General features: G+C 37.8%; 3 protein-coding genes across 4 annotated transcripts in view; all 3 read left to right on the plus strand.

Annotated features, from left to right (window-relative positions):
* LOC127668453 (mas-related G-protein coupled receptor member B2-like) overlaps positions 1-14,587 on the plus strand; it is a 261,783-nt gene extending 247,196 nt beyond the window's left edge. Inside the window, exons 1-2 of one of the 2 annotated variants that reach the window (XM_052162106.1) lie at positions 9,633-9,706; positions 13,124-14,587. In XM_052162106.1, the coding sequence (XP_052018066.1) occupies positions 13,128-14,144 (1,017 nt within the window). In that variant the 5' untranslated portion in view covers positions 9,633-9,706; positions 13,124-13,127 and the 3' untranslated portion in view covers positions 14,145-14,587. Of the gene's footprint in view, positions 1-9,632; positions 9,707-13,123 lie in introns of those variants that run through there. The other variant, XM_052162112.1, reaches the window with a different exon arrangement.
* LOC127668465 (mas-related G-protein coupled receptor member B2-like) overlaps positions 9,647-21,927 on the plus strand; it is a 217,801-nt gene continuing 205,520 nt past the window's right edge. The window contains exon 1 of the mRNA XM_052162121.1: positions 9,647-9,706. The gene's annotated coding sequence lies outside the window, so the exon portion shown is untranslated. The remainder of the gene's footprint in view (positions 9,707-21,927) is intronic.
* Positions 9,650-21,927, plus strand: part of LOC127668511 (mas-related G-protein coupled receptor member B2-like) — a 190,293-nt gene continuing 178,015 nt past the window's right edge. Inside the window, exon 1 of the mRNA XM_052162146.1 lies at positions 9,650-9,706. The gene's annotated coding sequence lies outside the window, so the exon portion shown is untranslated. The remainder of the gene's footprint in view (positions 9,707-21,927) is intronic.

Below are 21,927 nucleotides of genomic sequence, written 5' to 3' on the forward strand. Positions count from 1 at the left end.
TCGGTACAGGGAGAAAGTTTCTGAACAGAACACCAATAGCGTATGCTCTAAGAGCAAGAATTGACAAATGGGACCTCATATAATTACAAAGTTTCTGTAAGGCAAAGGACACCATCATCTGGACAAATCAGCAACCAACAAGTTGGGAAAAGATCTTTACCAATCCTACATCAGATAGAGGGCTAATATCCAATATATATAAAGAACTCAAGAAGTTAGACTCCAGAAAACCAAACAACCCTATTAAAAAACGGGGTCCAGAGTTAAACAAAGAATTCTCACCTGAAGAACTTCGGATGGCGGAGAAGCATCTTAAAAAATGCTCAACTTCATTAGTCATTAGGGAAATGCAAATCAAAACAACCCTAAGATTTCATCTTACACCAGTCAGAATGGCTAAGATTAAAAATTCAGGAGACAGCAGGTGTTGGAGAGGGTGTGGAGAAAGAGGAACACTCCTCCACTGCTGGTGGGGTTGCAAATTGGTACAACTACTCTGGAAAGCAGTCTGGCGGTTCCTCTGAAAACTGGGCACCTCACTTCCAGAAGATCCTGCTATACCACTCCTGGGCATATACCCAGAAGACTCCCCACCATGTAATAAGGATACATGTTCTACTATGTTCATAGCAGCCCTATTTATAATTGCCAGATGCTGGAAAGAACCCAGGTATCCCTCAACAGAAGAGTGGATGCAAAAAATGTGGTATATCTACACAATGGAGTACTATTCAGCCAGTAGAAACAACGAATTCATGAAATTCTTAGGCAAATGGATGGAGCTAGAGAATATCATACTCAGTGAGGTAACCCAGACTCAAAAGGTGAATCATGGTATGCACTCACTAATAAGTGGATATTAACCTAGAAAACTGGAATACCCAAAACATAATCCACACATCAAATGAGGTACAAGAAGAAAGGAGGAGTGGCCCCTGGTTCTGGAAAGACTCAGTGAAACAGTATTCAGCAAAACCAGAACGGGGAAGTGGGAAGGGGTGGATGGGAGGACAGGGGAAGAGAAGGGGGCTTACGGGACTTTCGTGGAGTGGGGGGGCTAGAAAAGGGGAAATCATTTGAAATGTAAATAAATTATATCGAATAAAAAATTAAAAAAAAAAAGAAATAATGAATTCATGAAATTCTTAGGCAAATGGATGGAGCTAGAGAACATCATACTAAGTGAGGTAACCCAGTCTCAAAAGGTGAATCATGGTATGAACTCACTAATAAGTGGATATTTACCTAGAAACCTGGAATACCCAAAACATAATCCACACGTCAAATGACGTACAAGAAGAAAGGAGGAGTGGCCCCTGGTTCTGGAAAGACTCAGTGAAGCAGTATAGAGCAAAATCAGAACAGGGTAGTGGGAAGGGGTGGGTGGGAAAACAGGGGGAGGTAAGGGGACTGATGGGACTTTCCGGGAGTGGGGGTTCAGAAAAGGGGAAATCATTTGAAATGTAAATAAATACATCAATAAATTAAAAAATTGAAGATTATCATGAAAAAATTTATAGAGAAGCTGATAGGAATAAAATTATTTCTAAGTTGATTGAAAGTGGAATTATAAATATTTTCTCATAAAACCAAAGGTTTACATGGAAAATATTTCTGATAAAATTCAAATAATATGCAGAAAAACACATTAAAATCGACTCATTAATGGGATATTATAGAGACAAACTGGTAGGCATACAAATATTTCTAAGTTGTTTGAAACTTAAAGGATAAATAGGCTGAGAAAGAAGTTAGGGGAATGACACCATTCACAATAGCCACAAACAATGTAAAGTATCTTGGTGTGATTCTAACCAAACAAATAAAAAATCTGTATGAGAAGAACTTCAGGTCTCTGAAGAAGGAAATTGAAGAAGACCACAGAAAATGGAAAATTCTTCCATGCTCTTGGATTGGCAGGATTAATATAGTTAAAATGGCCATCTTGCTAAAAGCAATATACAAATTCAGTGCAATCCTCATAAAAATCCCAACTCAGTTCTTCATAGAGTTAGAAAAAGCAATTCTCAAATTCATCTGGAATAACAAAAAACCTAGGATAGCTAAAACTATTCTCAACAGTAAAAGAACTTTGGAAATCAGTATCCCAGACCTCAAGCAATGCTACAGAGCAATAGTGTTAAAAACTGAATGGTATTGGCACAGTGACAAGCAAGTGAACCAATGGAATAGAACTGAAGACCCAGAAATGAAATTATACACCTATGGTCACTTGATCTTTGACAAAGGAGCTGAAAACATCTAGTGGAAAAAAGATAGCCTTTTCCACAAATGATGTTGGTTCAACTGGAGGTGAGCATGCAGAAGATTGTGAATTGATCCATTCTTATCTCCTTGTACTAAGTTCAACTCCAAGTGCATCAAGGACCTCCACATAAAACCAGACACACTGAAACTAATAGAAAGAAAACTGGGGAAAACCCCTGAGGACATGGGCACAGGGGAAAAGTTCCTGAACAGAATACCAATAGCTTATGCTCTAAGATCAAGAATTGACAAATGGGATCTCATAAAATTACAAAGTTTCTGTAAGGCAAAGGGCACTGTCAAAAGGACAAAATGGCAACCCACATATTGGGAAAAGATCTTCACCAACCCTACATCTGATAGAGGGTTAATATTCAACATACACAAAGAACTTAAGAAGTTAGACCCCAGGGAACCAAATGACCCTATTAAAAATGGGGTACAGATCTAAACAAAGAGTTTTCACCTGAAGAAATTCGGATGGCCGAGAAGTACCTTAAGAAATGCTCAACATCATTAGGCATTAGGGAAATGCAAATCAAAACAACCCTGAGATTTCACCTCACAGCTGTCAGAATGGCTAAGGTTAAAAACTCAGGAGACAGCAGGTGTTGGTGAGGATGTGGAGAAAGAGGAACACTCCTCCACTGCTGGTGTGATTGCAAGATGGTTCAACCAGTTGGTGAGGATGTGGAGAAAGAGGAACACTCCTCCACTGCTGGTGTGATTGCAAGATGGTTCAACCACTTTGGAAATCAGTCTGGTTGTTCCTCAGAAAACTGTACATGACACTTCCATAGAACCCTGCTATACCACTCCTGGGCATACCCAGAGGATTCCCCGGCATGCATTAAGGACACATACTCCACTATGTTCATAACAGTTTTATTTATAATAGCCAGAAGCTGGAAAAAACCCAGATATTCCTCAATGGAGGAATGGATATAGAAAATGTGTTATATTTACACAATGGAAGCTACTCAGCAATTAAAAACAATAAGTTCATGAAATTGTTAGGGAAATGGTTGGAACTGGAAAATATTATCCTTAGTGAGGTAAACCAATCACAAAAGAATACACATGGAATGCAATCACTGATAAGTGTGGATATTAATTCGCCCAGAAGCTCTGAATTCCCAAGATATAAGTAGCATATCAAATGATTCCCATGAAGATGTAAGGAGAGGGCCCTGATCCTGGAAAGACCTGATCCAGCATTGTAGAGGAGTACCAGAGCAAAGGAAAAGGAGGGAGGTGATTGGAGAATGGGTGAAGAGAAGTCTTATGGAACATATGGGTAGGGGGGAACCAGGAAAGGGGAAAGCATTGGGAATGTAAACAAAGAATTTAGAAAATAATAATAATAAAAACCCAAAAGATAAAAAACAGAACAAAACAAAAAAAGAAAGTAAAATAATAAACATTTTCTGATAAAACTGAAGATTTACTTAGAAAATTTATCTGATAAAATTCAAGAAGTATATATAGAAAAACACGTTAAAATTGACTATATCATGGAAAATAAAACAGATAAAATGGTATTTAAAAATATTTCTAAGTTGATTGAAAATAATTATAAACATTTTCTAATAAAATTGAAGATTTGCATAGAAATATTTCTGATAAACTTCAAGAAATATATAGAAAAACATGGTAAAATTGGCTATTTCAAGGAAAATTATACAGATAAGTTGGTAGGTATAAAAATATTTCAAAGTTGATTGAAAGTGGAATTATAAATATTTTCTGATAAAATATGTAGAATTGTAGATTTGAAGATTTGTAGATATGAAAATTTGAAGATTCATATGTAAAATATTTCTGTTAGTCTGTCTTTTTATTGTGAAATTGAGTCCATTGATATTAAGAGATATTAAGAAATACTGATTATTGCTTTCTGTTATTTTTGTGCTTGTGTGGTTACCTTCTTTTGGGTTGTTGGAAGAAGACTGAAAGACCCTCAAAATGAGGACCCCCATGCTCCAGCTCCGGAAAGGCAGCACCCCAAATAACTCACAAGAAATGGTCTTGATGCAAACCACAAGAGGATTTTTATTCCAAGTGTGCTGGGACCTACAATCGTACACCACACAATGTAGAGGACTGCAGATCCCGAGTGCAGAATCAGGACAGCTTTTATAGGGTTTACAACAAAGGCTGCACATCTGCAAGCCAATCAGTCCTTAGCATTGAGAGCCTGGGCAGTGCAGGCCAATCGATTTGTACCACTCTATAGTTTCTAGGCCAGTTATTTCAAATCATCTAAGCCCGTGCTCCATGGACCAATCAGTTTCTTTTAGTCTTGGAAGTCTGCATTTGCGCAGGGGTCAGGGGTGACAGATTGTAGTTAAGATAGGTCACAAGGACTTTCCTTCTATGGCGCAAGCAGTTTATAGAAGCCAGATAAGTGGTCAGCTCATTTCCTGTTATCTTACTAGGCCAGAATCACATACACGCTTTCACTTAGTTCCATACAGAGAGCAGGCTCTGGAACAACAAGAAATGTGACCTTTTACCTGTTTACTGGCAGAGAACAGGGTCTGGAATTTGAGGTATTTAGGGCTTCATAGGAGTGAGATAGCATTTCTAAATTTCTAACTTCTTGGAGTCATTGGAGAGTTAGGCAGTATTTCTCATCCTTTCAAGACATCTTTCTTGCTTTTTCTAAGGTGTAGTTTCGCTTCTTGTGTTGCAATTTTCCATTTATTATCCTTTGTAGGGCTGGATTTGTGGAAAGATTTTGTGTGAATTTGGTTTTATCATGGAATATCTTGGTTTCTTCATCTATAGTGATTGAGATTATTGCAGGGTATAATAGTCTGGGCAGGCATTTGTGTTCTCTTAGGATCTGTATGAGATCTGCTCAAGATTTTTTAGCTTTTATCATCTCTGGTAAGAAGTCTGGTGTAATTCTGATAGGTCTGCTTTTATAAGTTACTTGACCTTATTCCCTTGCTGCTTTTAATATTCTTTTTTTGTTTGTTTAGTGTACTTGGTGTTTTGATTATTATGTGCTAGGAGGAATTACACTTCTGGTTCAGCTTGTTTGGAGTTCTGTAGGCTTCTTGTATGTTCATGGGCATCTCTTTCTTTAGGCTATGGAAGTTTTCTTCTATAATGTTTTGAAGATATTTACTGTCCCTTCAAGTTGTAAGTCTTTGCTCTCTTCTATACTTATAATCCTTAGATTTGGTCTTCTCATTGTGTCCTGAATTTCCTGGATGCTTTGGGTTAGGAGCTTTTTTATATTTTTCATTTTCTTTGACTGTTGAGTCCATGTTTTCTATGTTATCCTCTGCATCTGAGACTCTTTCTTCTATCTCTTATATTCTGTTGTTGATCTATGACACCTGATTTTGTTCCAAGGTTTTCTACTTCCAGAGTTGTCTTCCTTTGTGATTTCTTTATTGTTTCTAATTCCATTTTTAGATCCTGGATCGTTTTGTTCAGTTCCTTCACTTGTTTGTTTGTGTTTTCTTTAAGTGATTTTTGTATTTACTCTTTAAGGCCTTCTATCTGTTGACCCATGTTCTCCTGCATTTCTTTAAGGGAGTTATGTATGTCCTTCTCAAAGTTCTCTATCAGCATCAGGAGATGTAATTTTAAATCCATCTCTTGCTTTTCTGGTTTGTTGTAGTATCCAAAACTTGCTGTGGTGGGAGAACTGGGTTCTGATGTTGCCAAGTAGCCTTGGTTTTTGTTTGTAGGATTCTTGTGCTTGCCTTTTGCCATCTGGGTATCTCTGGGTTTAGTTAGTCTTCCTGTCTCTGGCAGGACGTTGTCCCTCTTGTGGGTCTATAAGCCTTTATCTGTACTCCTGAGTGACCAACACTCTTCTGGCAGGGTCTGTGCACAGAAGACTGTGGAGCTGCCTGTCTCCCTGTTGAAAATGGTGACAGGGAGCTGCTCCCCTGATTGTATGCCCTGTGTGCTCCTAGTTGTACCCGCCAGAGGGATATTGGAGAGAAGGTAGAGATCTCACCTCCATTCTCAGAAGTGAAAGCATGGCTGGGAGATTACTATGTCCTGGTGTCCTGAGCAGGAAGGCTGGGGAGACACCTGGCTCCCTGGTGCCCTTCTTTTGCATTCTGTGTCTTTTAAGTTCATCTAAATTATACACATTGGGTAGGATTATGAACTTTAGGAGTAAAAAATATTTTCTGTTTTACATATTTTTTAATTTTTTTGATTGAATCTGGACATCTGTAGTTTGGTTTTTTGTTATTTATTTTGGTATAAGTTTATTGCCACGATTTTGGAATTGCCAGATAGATTATGGACTACATACTTTTCAGGCCCCTATGAGGTCCTAAAGAAAAAAAAACAAGATGGAACCTCTAACTGATTAGATAGATTAGTCAAAAGTGCATAATCAAGGAGTATAGTGTCTATCAGGGCGGTTTTGACAGGTGCACTGGCTGGCTTTGTGTGTCAACTTGACACAGGCTGAAGTTATCATGGAGAGTGGTACTTCATGTGAGGTAATGTCTCCATGAGATCCAGCCATAAAGTATTTTCTCAATTATTGATCAAGAGTGAGGGCTCATTGTGGTTGTTGCCTTCTCAGGGCTAGTAGTATTGGGTTCTATTTAAAAAAACAAGCTGAGCAAGGCAGAGAAATCCTGCCAATAAGAAACATCCCTTCATGGCCTTTGCATCAGTTCCTGATTCTAGTCTGGTCTTCCTTTGGTGATCAATAGCAAAGTGGAATGTGGAAGCTGAATAAACCCTCCTCCCAAACTTGCTTCTTGGTCATGATGTTTATGCAGGAATATAAACTCTGACTAAGACAACAGGGGGTTAGCATTTGATGAGTATTTGTAGAAGAGAATAAGCAGGTTGTGGTCTGTGGTCTGCTAGGACCACAAAGGCTTCCAGAGTGCTATGGTTGCTCTGCTAAGAGAAAATATTGGTCAAAGTGTTGTAGGTCCGAAAGATACATGAGTTAATCTCTCATCACCGGAAATGAACAGTGGGTCTGTCATCTGAAGGCCTCACATCCAGTAATACAAGCCATCATCCTTTAGTGAAACAGGAGGTACAAAGTGGACCAGAAAATCAAAACTAAATATTTCTGATATTATCCATGCTACAGAAAGGAGTGCAGCTTTGGACCTGGGTGCAAATAACCACTGGTGTTTATGGTCCTTTATCTTTATGCAAAGTAGGACAAAAGGAATAATCTCGAGAAGTATGTTAAATTTTTAAGAATGTATTGTGTATCCAAATATGGTAGATGGGGATGGCAAAGAAGAAACAAAAATCGTGGCATATGTGGAAATGGAGATGCAAGTTGGTACAGAACATTAAATTGCTCAGCAGCATTTATTTCCCTATATCAAGGGCAAGGGACCTCTAGTTGAAAAAAACAGTTTTTTTTTTTGTGATTACTAGAAATCATGTGGTCTGGCATCAGAAGACACAACCTGAACATTCCACTTCAGACAAGAGTTTACATGTCTCACCAATTCAGTTTTGCATCATATATAACACACATTCATATTTTCTTTCATATCCCTTTAACAAAAAAATAGCAGATTATAAAACTAAGGGCATCATGGAGGTCATAAAACTTTGACAGAACTAAGGTCAAGAAAGAGGTTTTATAAGTAAAAAAAAAATCTATCAAATTATCATATGGGGATAGACGTAATTTAAAATATTTTTGACTGAGTAAATACAGTAGTTGAATTTAAGTTGCCACTTAGTGTGTATCATATTTTGGACTATGAAATAAAACTCTTTCTCCTATGGAACATAAAGATGACAATGCAAACAACCAAATCATATTATAATTCATATCTTACTGTATCCTGGCTAAAGAAAGTCAACCAACAAATTGAAAACACAACCAAACAACCAAAGAATAAACTAACTAATCAGTAAACCCACTCAACCAACCATTCAACTAAACATCCAGGCAAACACCCACCCAACCACACAACTAATCAGCCAGCCACTCAATCAGCCAAACAACTAAACAACAAAACAAACAACCTAATACAAATAAAATTGCCAACCTGGTAAATAATCCCATCTCTTAAAAATCATTTATATTTAGAATACAGGGAAGTAATGCTTCTTAATTCAGAAAAAAATATACCTAATTAGATTTGGAAGATGATTCAGAGAGGAAAACACTTGGTGTGCAATGTAAGAGTCTGAGTTTCAACCCTCATCCCCATATTGATGCAGATTGATAGTCTATTTTATCAGCATATGGGAAACACTGGAGAAAGAGAGTAAAGGAAAATAGCTCAACAGGTAAGTTATGGTTTCAAGTGGAGACAACTGATTCAAGATATAAGGTAAAGAGGGTGATAGGAATATCCCAGACATTAAACTCTGGACTTCATCAACACATGCTCATATATGTATGAATATTTAAAAGAGCATCCATTTTACTAATGTACATGAAATCCATATGCAAAAACCATTGTTTTTAAAGTTGAAATGTCCTATTGCTACTAAATTTACCTTTGCAAAATAGTTTATAAAGGAATATAGCATCATAAAATAGTGAGACAGGAATTACTAATGAGACATTGCTTTGACATCAAGAAGACATGGCTCCTTTCTCTCGTGTTTTATCCTATGTCAGTCACTCTACATTACTATTCAACACTGTCTGCACCTAAATAACTTTGTCAATTTGATCTGTTTCTTTTTTTCTCCCTTCTCATGCTAGCTGATTCATTCATTTCTTATCAAAGCTTTATTCATTTCAGCTGCCTTTTTGGTTTCCTTCATTATTAACTTTGCAGAGGCAGGTTTGTCCAGCCCTCCTGCAGACCTCATTTTGAGTTATTTTCTAAAGCCCTGTTGCTGAGTGCTGAGTTAGCCTCATTCTTAGTCATCTTAGCAGTAAGTAGGATGTTCCAGGAGCCTGAAGACTACATATTCCTGAAATCCTACTCTGGCTGGGTTTCTGACTCAAGGAATGCTTCTAGTTTCAAAGCTTAGACTCCTAACTGGTATATTTCAAGTCACTATTCTGACAATTCATCAGATTTGCTTATTATCCCTATGTTTATTATTCCATAGTGGTCTAGATGTTCAAACATGTTATGTCTGAAAAAATTCAGAACTGGCTCACATTGTTTAAAATTGCTCACCTTCTAGATGCAGAAAGTTAAAGAAAACCCAAGAACTAAAAGGGAAGAGGAGCCATAGGATTCTTATGACCAAAGAGGTGGAGGTAGGAAACAGGCCAAATGTTCAGATCAGTCTCATAAAGAGCATGACTCAAAGGAGTGACAATGCAGATACAAGTACAGGAAACCACAGATCTTTCTTCCTCTTTTGATCATCCTTCCTCAAGCACCAGTTTCTATGCAGTTTATGTGCTAGAACCTATTCATATTTACAGCAGATTCAGAGAACTCTACTCTTCGCCACAGACAAGCTTAATATCTACCATAAGAATAATAGAGCAAAGGTAAGATTCCCTTTTGAGACCTTCTTCCCAAACAATTATCTATTGTTTATAGTCCATAAAAATGTAACTATATCTTGAGGTAGAAAACCACCAAAATATGTCATGTTTCTGGAGAAGGACCCACAAAAGTTTCATGACAGCATTGTAGGTTTATAGACTGGGTTGAGGGGACACTGAACCAAGGCAATGTCCTCTTGTACTTTCCTAAATTCTTCTCTTATCCTAACTACACAATCTTATACTGTTGTAATTTTGACACTTTCCTTGATTTAGCAAGTACATGTGTTCAGGCACTATCTCTTAAATCCCATTTATGTCAGTTCCTAAATTACCTGCATTTTCTTCAACAGAAAGTTTTAATTCCTTTGTGCATTTCTGTTTCAGTAGGCAACAGCTGGTCTAAAATTGAGTGACTGTGAGAAACACAATTAATTATAACTTATCAATGATGTACATATTTTTGGAAAGTTACATGAAATGTTTAACCTATCTATAACCTAAAGAAAGAGCATGGAGTGTGGAGCTCTATCTGGACTCAGAGATGGCTGTTGCTGTGATGCAATATATCAGTGTTCTGCCCCAAGCATTAAATATTAATCAATTTTGTTTTATAAATATTTTATTTAAGCATAGAGTGTACTCTGATTACTCTTCCAAGCTCTATCAAATATTCCTCTCATCTCTGTCAAATTGTCTCACTATCAGTTCATTTTAGAGATTATGATATTTAGTTTTGTTTTATAAAATTTATTCTGTATGCCAGTTGGGTGAATTGAACTCTCTATTGGCACTTAATTTGATTACTATTGGGAACTTGATTGGAAGAAATGATTTCCCCTCTTGTTGAATCTGTTGTTAGTCAATTATTCAGCTCCAGAGTTAGCCCTACCAGAAACCACCATTCATCAATGCCTGGCTGTTGATGTGAACACATTTGTGCATAACCTGTGTTGGTATTCTAGGTTATTGTCTAGGTTTGACCCATCAATTGCTACCAAAAGAAATGCCCTACAGACTGGTATACAGTCTGCTCTTATGAAGGCTTTTTATCAATTGTTGCTATTTCCTCTTTAATGACTCAATCTTATTTCAAGTTCATATAAAACGAACCAGTACAGGTACTATAAAAGATCTACCTCATTTTCTGAGGAATCCACAGAATAATATTATAGTGGTAGTACCAGTTTGCATTCTCACCAACAAGAGTGAATTAGTGTTTTAGTGTTCTTCTTTACCCATATCCTTATCATTATTTCTTGTTCTTTAAATTTTTGGTAATATCCATTCTTATTGAGACAAGATAGACACTCATGGCAATTTAAAATTTCTTGATGGCACTCATGATCATTTTTCAAAATGTTAGCATTTGAAACATGGGTATGTGTCTTTGTTGTATGTCTGTCCAAATATATATTTCTTCCTGTGATTGGGTTGCTATTTGATGTTTTACTGTTTGAGATATTTATGTTTCTAACAACAATCTTCTGCTATATGGGTAGCTAGAAAATTGCATTTTTTCTTTTATTCTGGTATTTATTCCTATCTTCTTTATGTTCATTCATGTGGCTATTCAAATCCTTTTTGAACTACATGAACTCCTGAATATGTTTGTATTTGTTCCTTTGAACAAATCCTGAGCTTTCTTTAAATTATTCTCATTGGTGATATATACACTAGAATTACTGATCTTTATGGAGAGATGTATTTGTTTCTAGGTTAATATCCGCTTATCAGTGAGTGCATACCATGATTGATCTTTTGAGTTTGGGTTACCTCACTTAGTATGATCTTCTCAAGCTCCATCCATTTGTCTAAGAATTTCATGAATTCATTGTTATATACCACATTTTTTTATCCATTCCTCCATTGAGGGACACCTGGGTTCTTTGCAGCTTCTGGCTACTGCAAATAGGGCTGCTATGAACATAGTGGAGCATGTGTCCTTATTGCATGCTGGGGAATCCTGTGGGTATATGCTCAGGAGTGGTATAGCAGGGTCCTCTGGAAGTGTCATGCCCAGTTTTCTGAGGAACCTCCAGACTGATTTCTAAAGTGGTTGCACCTTCTTACAATCCCACCAGCAGTGGAGGAGTGTTCCTCTTTCTCCACATCCTTTCCAGCACCTTCTGTCTCCTGAGTTTTTGACCTTAGCCATTCTGACTGGTGTGAGGTGAAATCTCAGGGTTGTTTTGATTTGTATTTCCCTAATGATTAATGATATTGAACATTTCTTACGGTGTTTCTCAGCCCTCTAAAGTTCTTCATGTGAAAATTCTTTGTTTAGCTTGGTACCCTACTTTTAAATGGGATTATTTTATTTTCTGGGTTCTACCTTCTTGAGTTCTTTGTATATATTAGATATTAACCCTCTGTCAGATTTAGGGTTGGTGAAGATTCTTTCCCAATCTGTTGGTTGACGTTTTGTCCTTTTGACAGTGTCCTTTGCCTTTACAGAAACTTGGTAGTTTTATGAGGTCCTATTTGTCAATTCTTGATCTTAGAGCATAAGCTATTGGTGTTCTATTCAGGAACTTTTCCCCGTGCCCATGTCCTCAAGGATCTTCCCCAGTTTCTTTTCTAGTAGTTTCTATTAGATTTTCCATAGAGATATGTACACATTTGTTGTAGCAACAGATATTAGAAAAGTGCTTAATATCCTCAAAGACTTTTCTTATTTTAAGTTTGAATCTGAAATAGAGACTAAGTCAAACTAGCATATAGGTCTGGTTATTTTCGAACTGGTATAGTATGACTTGGCATTTCATTAACGACTGCCATTCATGATTTTTATTTTTTCCCATTTGATGATTTCTCACACTGTGCAGACTAGGATGCTGTCATGCTTCTGGCTTCTGAGTTCCTGCAGCTGAAAGAACCTTCCTTATGAAAATAAGAAAGCGCCAGGCGGTGGTGGCTCACGCCTGTAGTCCCAGCACTCTGGGAGGCAGAGGCAGGTGGATTTCTGAGTTCGAGGCCAGCCTGGTCTACAGAGAGAGTTCCAGGACAGTCATGGCTATACAGAGAAACCCTGTCTTGAAAAAAACCCAAATCCAAAAAAACCAAACCAAAAACAAAAACAACCAGCCCCCCCCAAAGAAAATAAGAAAGCTAGCTTTAGAGTTGAGCTTCATTCTGACACAGTATGAGATGCTGAGTTTCTATATAGATGTCATCAACTAATCTCATACCATTAAAAGTCTTAGGCTATAGACTGCCTCCCAAAAAATACCAAGCTCATTTAAATTAATGGTCCAGAAAATTGAATTAATAAAGTCTCCAGAAATACTGGTGTAAATATATCACTTAACTTCTAGAGTTCTGTTTCTCCTACTTATGAACCAGGTCAGAGATCTGTGTATTCCTGAATCAGAGTCCACAGCATGTGCTCATGTATTTTTATTTTGTTATCTTTTTTAGGAACATGAGTGGAGATTTCCTAAGCAAGAATCTAAGCATCTCAGCCTGGAAAACTAACATCACAATGCTGAATGGAAGCTACTACACTGATTCTTCATATTGTGACATCAAGATCCAAGCCATAAGTGTGCTTTCCATCATCATTTCCCCAGTTGGGATGGGACTCAATGCCAAAGTGCTGTGGCTCCTGGGCATCTGTATGCACAGGAATGCCTTCTCTGTCTACATTTTCAACCTGGCTATGGCTGACTTTCTCTTCCTGTGTTTTCAGTTTGTGTTTTCCAGTTTTATTGTCATTTACTTCCTTTACTCAATTTTCCTTGAAATACCTTTGTTCTTTTATTTTTGGAGAATATTTTCTTATCTTTCTGGTCTGAGCATTCTCAGCACCATTAGTACTGAGCGCTGCTTGTCTGTAATATGGCCTATCTGGTATCACTGTAATCGTTCAAGACGCACATCAGCTATCACATGTTTTGTGCTTTGGGCTATGTCCCTGTTATTGGGTCTCCTGGATGGGATGGCATGTGGCTTACTGTTTAATAGTTTTGATATTTATTGGTGTGTAACTTCTGATGTCATCATTAGTGTATGGTTAATTGCTTTATTTGTGGTTCTCATTGGGTGCAACCTCACCCTGCTTGTCAGGATCTTCTGTGGCTCACACCGAATTCCTGTGACCAGGCTTTATGTAACCATTGCATTCACAGTCTTGGTCTTCCTGATCTTTGGTTTTCCTTTTGGGGTCTATTGGCTACTCTATCTATGGGTTGGCGATTTTCATTATATTAGCCATTGTGATGTTTTTTATGATACACAATTCCTATACTGTATTAACAGCTGCATCAACCCCATCATTTACTTCCTCGTTGGCTCTATTAGGCACCGAATGTTCAGAAGGAAGTCTCTGAAGCTACTTCTACAGAGAGCAATGCAAGACATCCCTGAGGAGGAAGAATGTGTAGATAACAATTCTTTGGAACACCCTGAAGAACTGGAAAGAGTTCAGAGCAGCAGCTGAGAGCTGCTTGGACAAAAAAAGGTTTTGGGGGAAACATTTTTCTTATCAGAATGGACCATTTTTGCAACCTTCTTGAGTTTGTTACCTCATCTTCAATTGGTTAATTACAGCAGTAATTTTTGTAAAAGTTGAGAGAAATGGGTCTTGTCATACAAATACTGACTGTAGCATTTCTGAAGCTGTGTTACTTAGGGCTTTACCATCTCCTTTTGATGGGACTCCTTGTGTAAGTGTTCTGTGGTAGAGAACTGCTCCTACTGTTGACAAACTCTCCTTAATTAGAAGGCAAATGGAAGTACAAGGAAGGGCAGTATTTCTTTAGTCACTGAAATTTATAATGCATTCACAAATGTTGTATCTTGCAAATATTCTTTTTAAACACCCTTCTCAGTGTTTAAGACTTAAATACATACACCGTAATATCATAGTCCTTATTAATTTCTCCAGGTTTATAAATTATTCAGTAAACAAATAAACCTTCTCAAAAGAAGACTGTAAAATCTTTCTTCATCGAGATGAGTACTCACTATGAACATCAAATTCACTGTCTCTAGTTTTTAAAATTGGATAAGTGCACATAGGTTTTGCAATGACATCCATCAACATCCGTGTCCACATGAATGTGGAAAGAGTCTGACTTTTGTGTTTTTCTGCACAATGCCTTCTTTTTCAAATTTTATTTTATTAGATATTTGCTTTATTTAAATTTAAATGGTATGCCCTTTCCTTGTTACCCCTCCAAAACCCCCTATTCTTCCCCCCTCCCCTTATTAACAACACCCTTCCCACTTTCTTCACCTGGAATTCCCCTACTCTGGGGCATCAAGCCTTCACAGGACCAAAGGCCTCTCCTCACATTGACATCTGAAAACGCTATCCTTTGCTACATGTGTAGCTAGAGCCATGGGTCCATCCATGTGTATTGTTTGGTTGGAGGTTTACTCCCTTAGAGCTCTCTGGCTACTTGTTGGTATGTATTATTGTTCCTCCTATGGGGATGCAAAACTCTTCAGCTCCTTGGGTCCTATTTCTAGCTCCTCCATTGGGTAACCTATGTTCAGTCTATTGGTTGGCTGTGGGCCATGGACATTTTGATCCACCTTCTAAGAAGAATCTTAGTATCCCCATTTTCTCTTCCTTCTTCTTGTGCTTCATGTGGTCTGTGAGTTGTACCTTGGGTATTCTGAGCTTTTGGGCTAATAGCCACTTATCAGTGAATACATACCATGTGTGTTCTTTTGTGATTGGGTTACTTCACACAGGATGATATTTTCTTGTTCCATCCATTTGACCAAGAATTTCATATATTTATTGTTTTTAATAGCTGGTAGTATTCGATTATGTAAATGTACCATATTGTCTGTGTCCATTCTTCTGTTGAGGAACATATGGGTTCTTTCCAGATTCTCACTATTACAAATAAGGCTGCTATGAACATAGTGGAACACGTGTCCTTATTACATGTTGAAGCATCTTCTGAGTATATGTCCAGGAGTGGTATAACTGGGTTCTCAGGTAGTACTGTGTCCAATTTTCTGATGAACGGCCAAACAGATTTCCAGAATGGTTTTACAGGCTTGCAATCTCACCAGCAATGTAGGCATGTTCCCCTTCCTCCACATCTTCTCTAGCATCTGCTGTGCCCTGTGTTTTTGATCCTAGACATTCTGACAGGTGTGAGGTGGAATCTTAGAGTTGTGTCCATTTGTATTCCACTGATGCTTAAAGATGTTGAATATTTCATTATGTGTTCCTCAGCCATCTTGTATTCCTCAATTGAGAATTCTTTGTTTAGCCCTTTACCCCATTTTTAATATGGTTCAGGAAATTTTCTTCTATAATTTTGTTGAAGATAATTGCCCTTCAAGTCCAGAATGTTTACTCTCTTTTAAGGGCTTCTACCTGTTTACCTGTATTTCTTTAAGGGAGTCATTTATGCCCTTCTTTAAGTCCTCTATCATCATCATCAGATGTGATTTTATGTCAGAGTCTTGATTTTCTTGTGTTGTCATATATATGCCTTGCTGTGATGGGGGAGCTTGGTTCTGATGATGTCAATAGCCTTGGTTTCTCTTGCTTAAGCTCTTGCCCTTGCCTTTTGCCATCTGGTTATCTCTGTTTTAGCTGGTTTTGCTGTCTCTGACTGTGGCTTGTTCCTTCCATAATTCTGTGTGTGAGAACTTCCTGGAGACCAGCTCTCTCACAGTGGGATCTAGGTTTGGAGGGCTGTAGCAAAGGTTCAGCTCCAGGTGCCGATGGAAACTGGTAGGATCCTGACCCAGGCTGCTCCTCAGTTCCAATATTTCAGGGCTCTGGGGTGGGTACGTTGGAGTAGAAGTTATGGTTCTAACTGTTCTCACAGGTGTGTCAACACTCGTAGGAGACAAGTTCTCTCCTGGCAGGATCTGGGTATAGAGAGCTGTGGCACAGGTTCAGTTCCAGGCACAGATGGAACCTGCAAGGATCCCATCCCGTCTGCTCCTTAGCTCCCCTCTCCTGAGGTTTCCAAGAAGGTCCCTCAGAGCAGAAGTGGTGGTCCTACCTGTACTCAGAGGTATGCCAGCACTTTTGGGAGATCAGTTTTCTCCCAGCTGAATCTGAACATGGAGAGAGTTCAACAAATTTTTATAGCCTAGTGTGGCTACAGGAGTCAGAAATAATCAAGACACAAAATAACTTTTATTTCTGTTCTTTTCCATTTCCTTCAGTCAGCACTCTGTTTCAGGAGTTAGTATGATTCATATTTCTGTTCTAAACAAAATTTAGAGTGAAACATGAAAATTCAAATACACGTGGTGAAATGAATACAGTCTATAGAACTCAAAAAGTTCAACAAGCTGAATGGCCCAAGTGAGGACACCTAAGTATCACTTTGAAAGGAGAAGAAATATAGGGGAAGACAGAGAGGGACCTGGGAGGGACAGTGGATAGGGGTGAGGGGATAGGAGGAACATAATCTGGTATTGGGTGGGGGAAAGGGACTGAAACGCTGAGGTCCAGCAGAAAACTTGGAAATGGGCAACCTCAGGAAGCAGGAGGTTGGGATACCCTCTAGAATATACTAGAGACCTGAGAGGTGAGAGACTCTCAGGACTCAAAGGGAGGAACTTTATATGGAATGCCCTACAGTAGGGAGAGGGAACATGTAGAGCCTACCTCCAGCAGAAAATAGAGCATCAAGTGAGGGATGGTGTTGCCATCCCACAGTCAAAACTCTGACCCATAATTGTTCCTGTCTGAAAGAACTACAGAGATGGAAATGGAGAGAAGCCTGAGGTAAGATGGTCCAGCAACAGGCCCAAAGTGGCTTCCAGGTCAGGGGGAGGTTTCAAGACCTGACAAGGCATGGTCATAAAAACGGACCTATCATAACTGCCCTCCAAAAGACCCAACAAGCAGCTGAGAGACTCTAATGTAGATCTTTGCACTCAACCAATGGACAGTCATTGCTGATCCCTGTAGTTGAATTAGGGAAAAGCTGGAAGAAACACTGGAGGACGGTGACCATGGAGGAGAACCAGCAGTCTCAATTAATCTGGACCCCCAAAGATCTATCAAACACTGGACCACCAACCAGGCAGCATACACTAGCCCCAACACATTTAGAGCAGAGGACTTCCAGGTCTGGCTTCAGTGAGAAAAGATGGCACCTATAATCCTCAAGAGACTGGAAGCTCCAGGGAGTTTAGATGTCTGGTGAGTTTGGAGGTGTGTGGTGGGTACATTCTTTCTGGGACAGGGAATGTAGAAGAGGTATGGGATAAGGAAGTCAAAAGGTAGACCAAGAGGGTTATAAAATATGGATTGTAAAATAAATAAATGAATAAATAAATAAATAGATGAATAAATAAATAAATAAACACATACATGCCATATGTACATATGTACGCACATAATACATACATACATGCATACATACATACATACATCAACAAGTGATTAAATAAAAGAAAGAGTGAAACCAACACAAGAGAAGTATGCTGTAGTAGCAAAGCTGAAAGTAGAGTCATCTCAGCCTTTTTTCACCAGGACATGGATCTACAGGACTTAGTGTTTGTCTTATTGGAGTTTGATTTTGCTTTGTCCCAGTATTACCTCATCATGTTCCATTCCTATGTTTTGTAATGGTAATGTATGATCTGTGCCTTTATGTGTTGGAGACATTTCTCACCTTTGATTTGACCAGGGGCTATAATTAACAGATTGCCTTAAGTCTCAGCAAAAACTTTGGATAATTATGTAGCCATGAGACTGTGATAGATGATGGGGACTTTTGAAGTGGGACTGAATGCATTTTCCATTATGATATGGTTACCAGTCTATGGAGGCCAATGTGTGAATCTTCAGATTTGAATGAGAATGGCCCAAATGTTCTCATTTATTTGAACAAAAAGTCCAAAATTGGTGAATGTTTTGAGAAAGAGGCCTTCTTGAAGGAGGAATGTCATTTGAGATGGGCTTTTGAGGTTTAAAAGTGGTGCCACTCCCAGTTGGTACTCTCACTATCTCTCTATCTCTGTCTTTGTCTGTCAGTTGCTGTATTTTTGTCTCTATCCCCCTGTCTCTGTCTGTCTCTGTAAATCTCTGTCTCTGTCTGTCTCTGTATGCCTCTGTCCTGTCTCTGTCTCTCTATCCCTTTCTCTCTTCTTCATGCTTGTGCATCAGATGTAAGCTGTCACCTACTGTTCCAGTACCATGATTGTCTGTTGCTATTGTCTTTCTCAAAATGGTTATGTACTATAACATTTTGGAACTATGAGTCTCCAGATTCACCGTTTTATTTTATAAGTTGCCTTGGTCATAGTGTCTCATGACATCCATGGAAAAGTAATTAAGATTTACTTCATCTTACATTTATGTTGCTTAATATTATTAATCTATGCTTTTTTCTTTCCCTTACTCACCAAAGACTTATCAACAATTATCATGTAGTTGTTCTGTATATATTGACTAAAAGATTCTTTCTATTTGTGAGATTTTGTGACTTTTCCTCCTTTCATTCATCCTATCTAACATAGCATAATGCACATTAAATCACCTATACTACAGCATATGACCAGGAGTCCTTGTTATGTATGTGACTACCAAAGTATCATGACTAATTCCTGCATTTTTCTATGTCTGGATCATTCCTCTGCCTTAACTCTTGGGAATAATTATTAAATAAACTTTGAAAACATGTCATTTTTTCAATGATATATACTTGACTATAGATTAATTTTAAGTTGATATGACTTTTCTTTCAACTAGGCATCTGGTCCCATTTGTAGGTCTTTAAATTTGTTTTTTGCTTTGTGTTTGAAATAATTAATAATAGCATAATTTCCCTCCCCTTTCCTCTCTTCAAACATTTCCATATTTCATGCCTTCTATTTTCACATTAACTATGCCACTCCTACAACTAATTTTTGTCTATCTATCTATCTATCTATCTATCTATCTATCTATCTATCTATCTATCTATCTATCTATCTATCTATCTGTATGTCCGTCCGTCCGCCCGTCTGTATGTCTGTCTATCTATCTATCTATCTATCTATCTATCTATCTATCTATCTATCTATCTATCTATCTATCTATCATCTATCTATCTATCATCTATCTATCTGTGTGTATGTGTATATATAGTATGTCTGTGCTCAGTCTATGCAACTTATTTTTATAACCGACAGTTTTGTATTGTATAACCATTTGGTATGTTTTCCTAGTAGAAATCTTTCTTCCTCTCTCAACATTTCTCAGTTGTCTGTTGTTTCTCATGTAAGGCTGAGGTCTCACGTTCTGATCCACAAATAATTTAACATGTCTATTTTTGTTGTACTTGTTCAGCTTATGTTTGGGGATTTGTGTTAGTGAGAGTTTATATGTGCAGATTTTGATATTAGTTGGAGATGCAACCTCATAGCAAACATCTAGGTCCTCCTGATTTAAAATTTTTTCTGCCACCTCTCCCGTGTCACCTCTTCTGCAATGCTACCAAAGTTTTAGATGCAAAAATTATATTATAGATGTACTCATTGGTATTGGGCTCTATGTATAAATAAAGTTCTGAGCAATAGGGTCTTACAACAGCCAAATGGGTCCAGAGACAACAGGACATTTCATCATTAGCTGCCTAGAGACAACCCACTCCCAGGGTTGTCTTATTCCACATGTCCTCCTGTACATACACTACGTTCCTTGATAAAAGGCCTCATTACTCCTATCACCTCTTCCTCTACCTCCATCAGAGGCTGCCTCTGTATCACCTTCTCCCTCCCCAAACAAACCTCCAACACGACACCCATTCCATGGTGTTACTTCATGGTCACACCTGGCCTGGAGCATAGATCCAACACTTACCTTCCACCCCTAGGAGGAAAATCAAAAGAAATATTCCCTATGGTATAGCAGTCTTTTAGACTTCTGTTGAGCTTTGTATTTAAATGAATTAAATTTAATTCTCTATTTAGTTTTTTGAATTAAACAATGCATATTTAAGTATATATTTATATAGGTAGAATATTATTGAAGAAATACACAGCTCTTATCTGCTTAACTTTCACTCATGTATGTTTGTAATCTGTATATTTTGCATAGGTTCTTATGCTAAGTGAGCTATATTCTCATTCCTATTCAATATTTTGACCTTTTGCATTACAGTTTTCTTTTGTTCTTAATTGGATCAATTGAATTTGTTATCATTTCCCTGGTGACTAAGGATGTTGAAGAAAGGTGACATTTCTTCAGGTGCTTCTCAGGAATTTGGAATTCCTCAGTTGTGAATTCTTTGTTTATCTCTGTATTCATTTTTAATAGAGTTATTTAGTTCTCTGTAGTCTAATTTCTTGAGTTCTTTGCATATATTGGATATTAGCCCTCTATTGGGTAGTTTTATATGTCCTTGATCCAACTGTACTTAAGCTTTGTGTGAGGGGATAAGAATTATTAATTTGCATTCTTCTACATCCTGACCTCCAGTTGAACCTGCACCATTTGTTGAAAATGCTGTCATTTTTCTACTGGATAGTTTTAGCTGCTTTGTCAAAAATCACATGATCATAGGTGTGTGGCTTCATTTTTGCATTTTCAAATCTATTCAATTGATATAACTGCTTGTCATTGAACCATGCAGTTTTTAATACTATTGCTCTGTACTACTGCTTGAGTTCTGGGATACTCAACAGTAAAATAACTTCTACGGTTAATACTTTTCGCTATCCTGGGTCTTTTTCTCTCTTTCTCTTTCTCTGCTTTATACTTGTGGATCAGATGTAAGCTCTCACCTACTACTCCAGTGTCATGGTTGCTTGCTGCCATGCTCACTCCCATGATGGTCATGTACTATAACACTATGGAACTATGAGTACCTCAATTAAATGTTTTCTTCATGGTGTTTCATTACAGTCATAGAAAATGAGCTTCATCTCACATTTATGTTACTCATTGCTATTGATCTATGCTTTTTGTTTTCTGTTCCTTACTTACCAAATATTTGTGAACCATTATCATATTGTTGCTATTATATATTGACTCTAAAATACACATACCACTTGTATGGGATTTTATGACCTTTCTCCTTACATTCATCTTATAAATCATAGCATAATGTACATTAAATTATCTACACTGCAGCAAATGACCAGTTTTCCTTGCTCTTAACAGTTGAGTAATCATGTTTTGTATTTGACCGCCAGAGTTTCATGACCAAATCTTCCATTGTTACTTGTCTGAGTTACTTCCTGCATTGCATATTGGGAATTATTCAATAAACATGAAAAATACACTTTTTTTTAGAATTATA

The sequence above is a fragment of the Apodemus sylvaticus genome, chromosome 1, assembly GCF_947179515.1.
Source record: "Apodemus sylvaticus chromosome 1, mApoSyl1.1, whole genome shotgun sequence".
In the NCBI taxonomy this organism is placed as follows: domain Eukaryota; kingdom Metazoa; phylum Chordata; class Mammalia; order Rodentia; family Muridae; genus Apodemus; species Apodemus sylvaticus.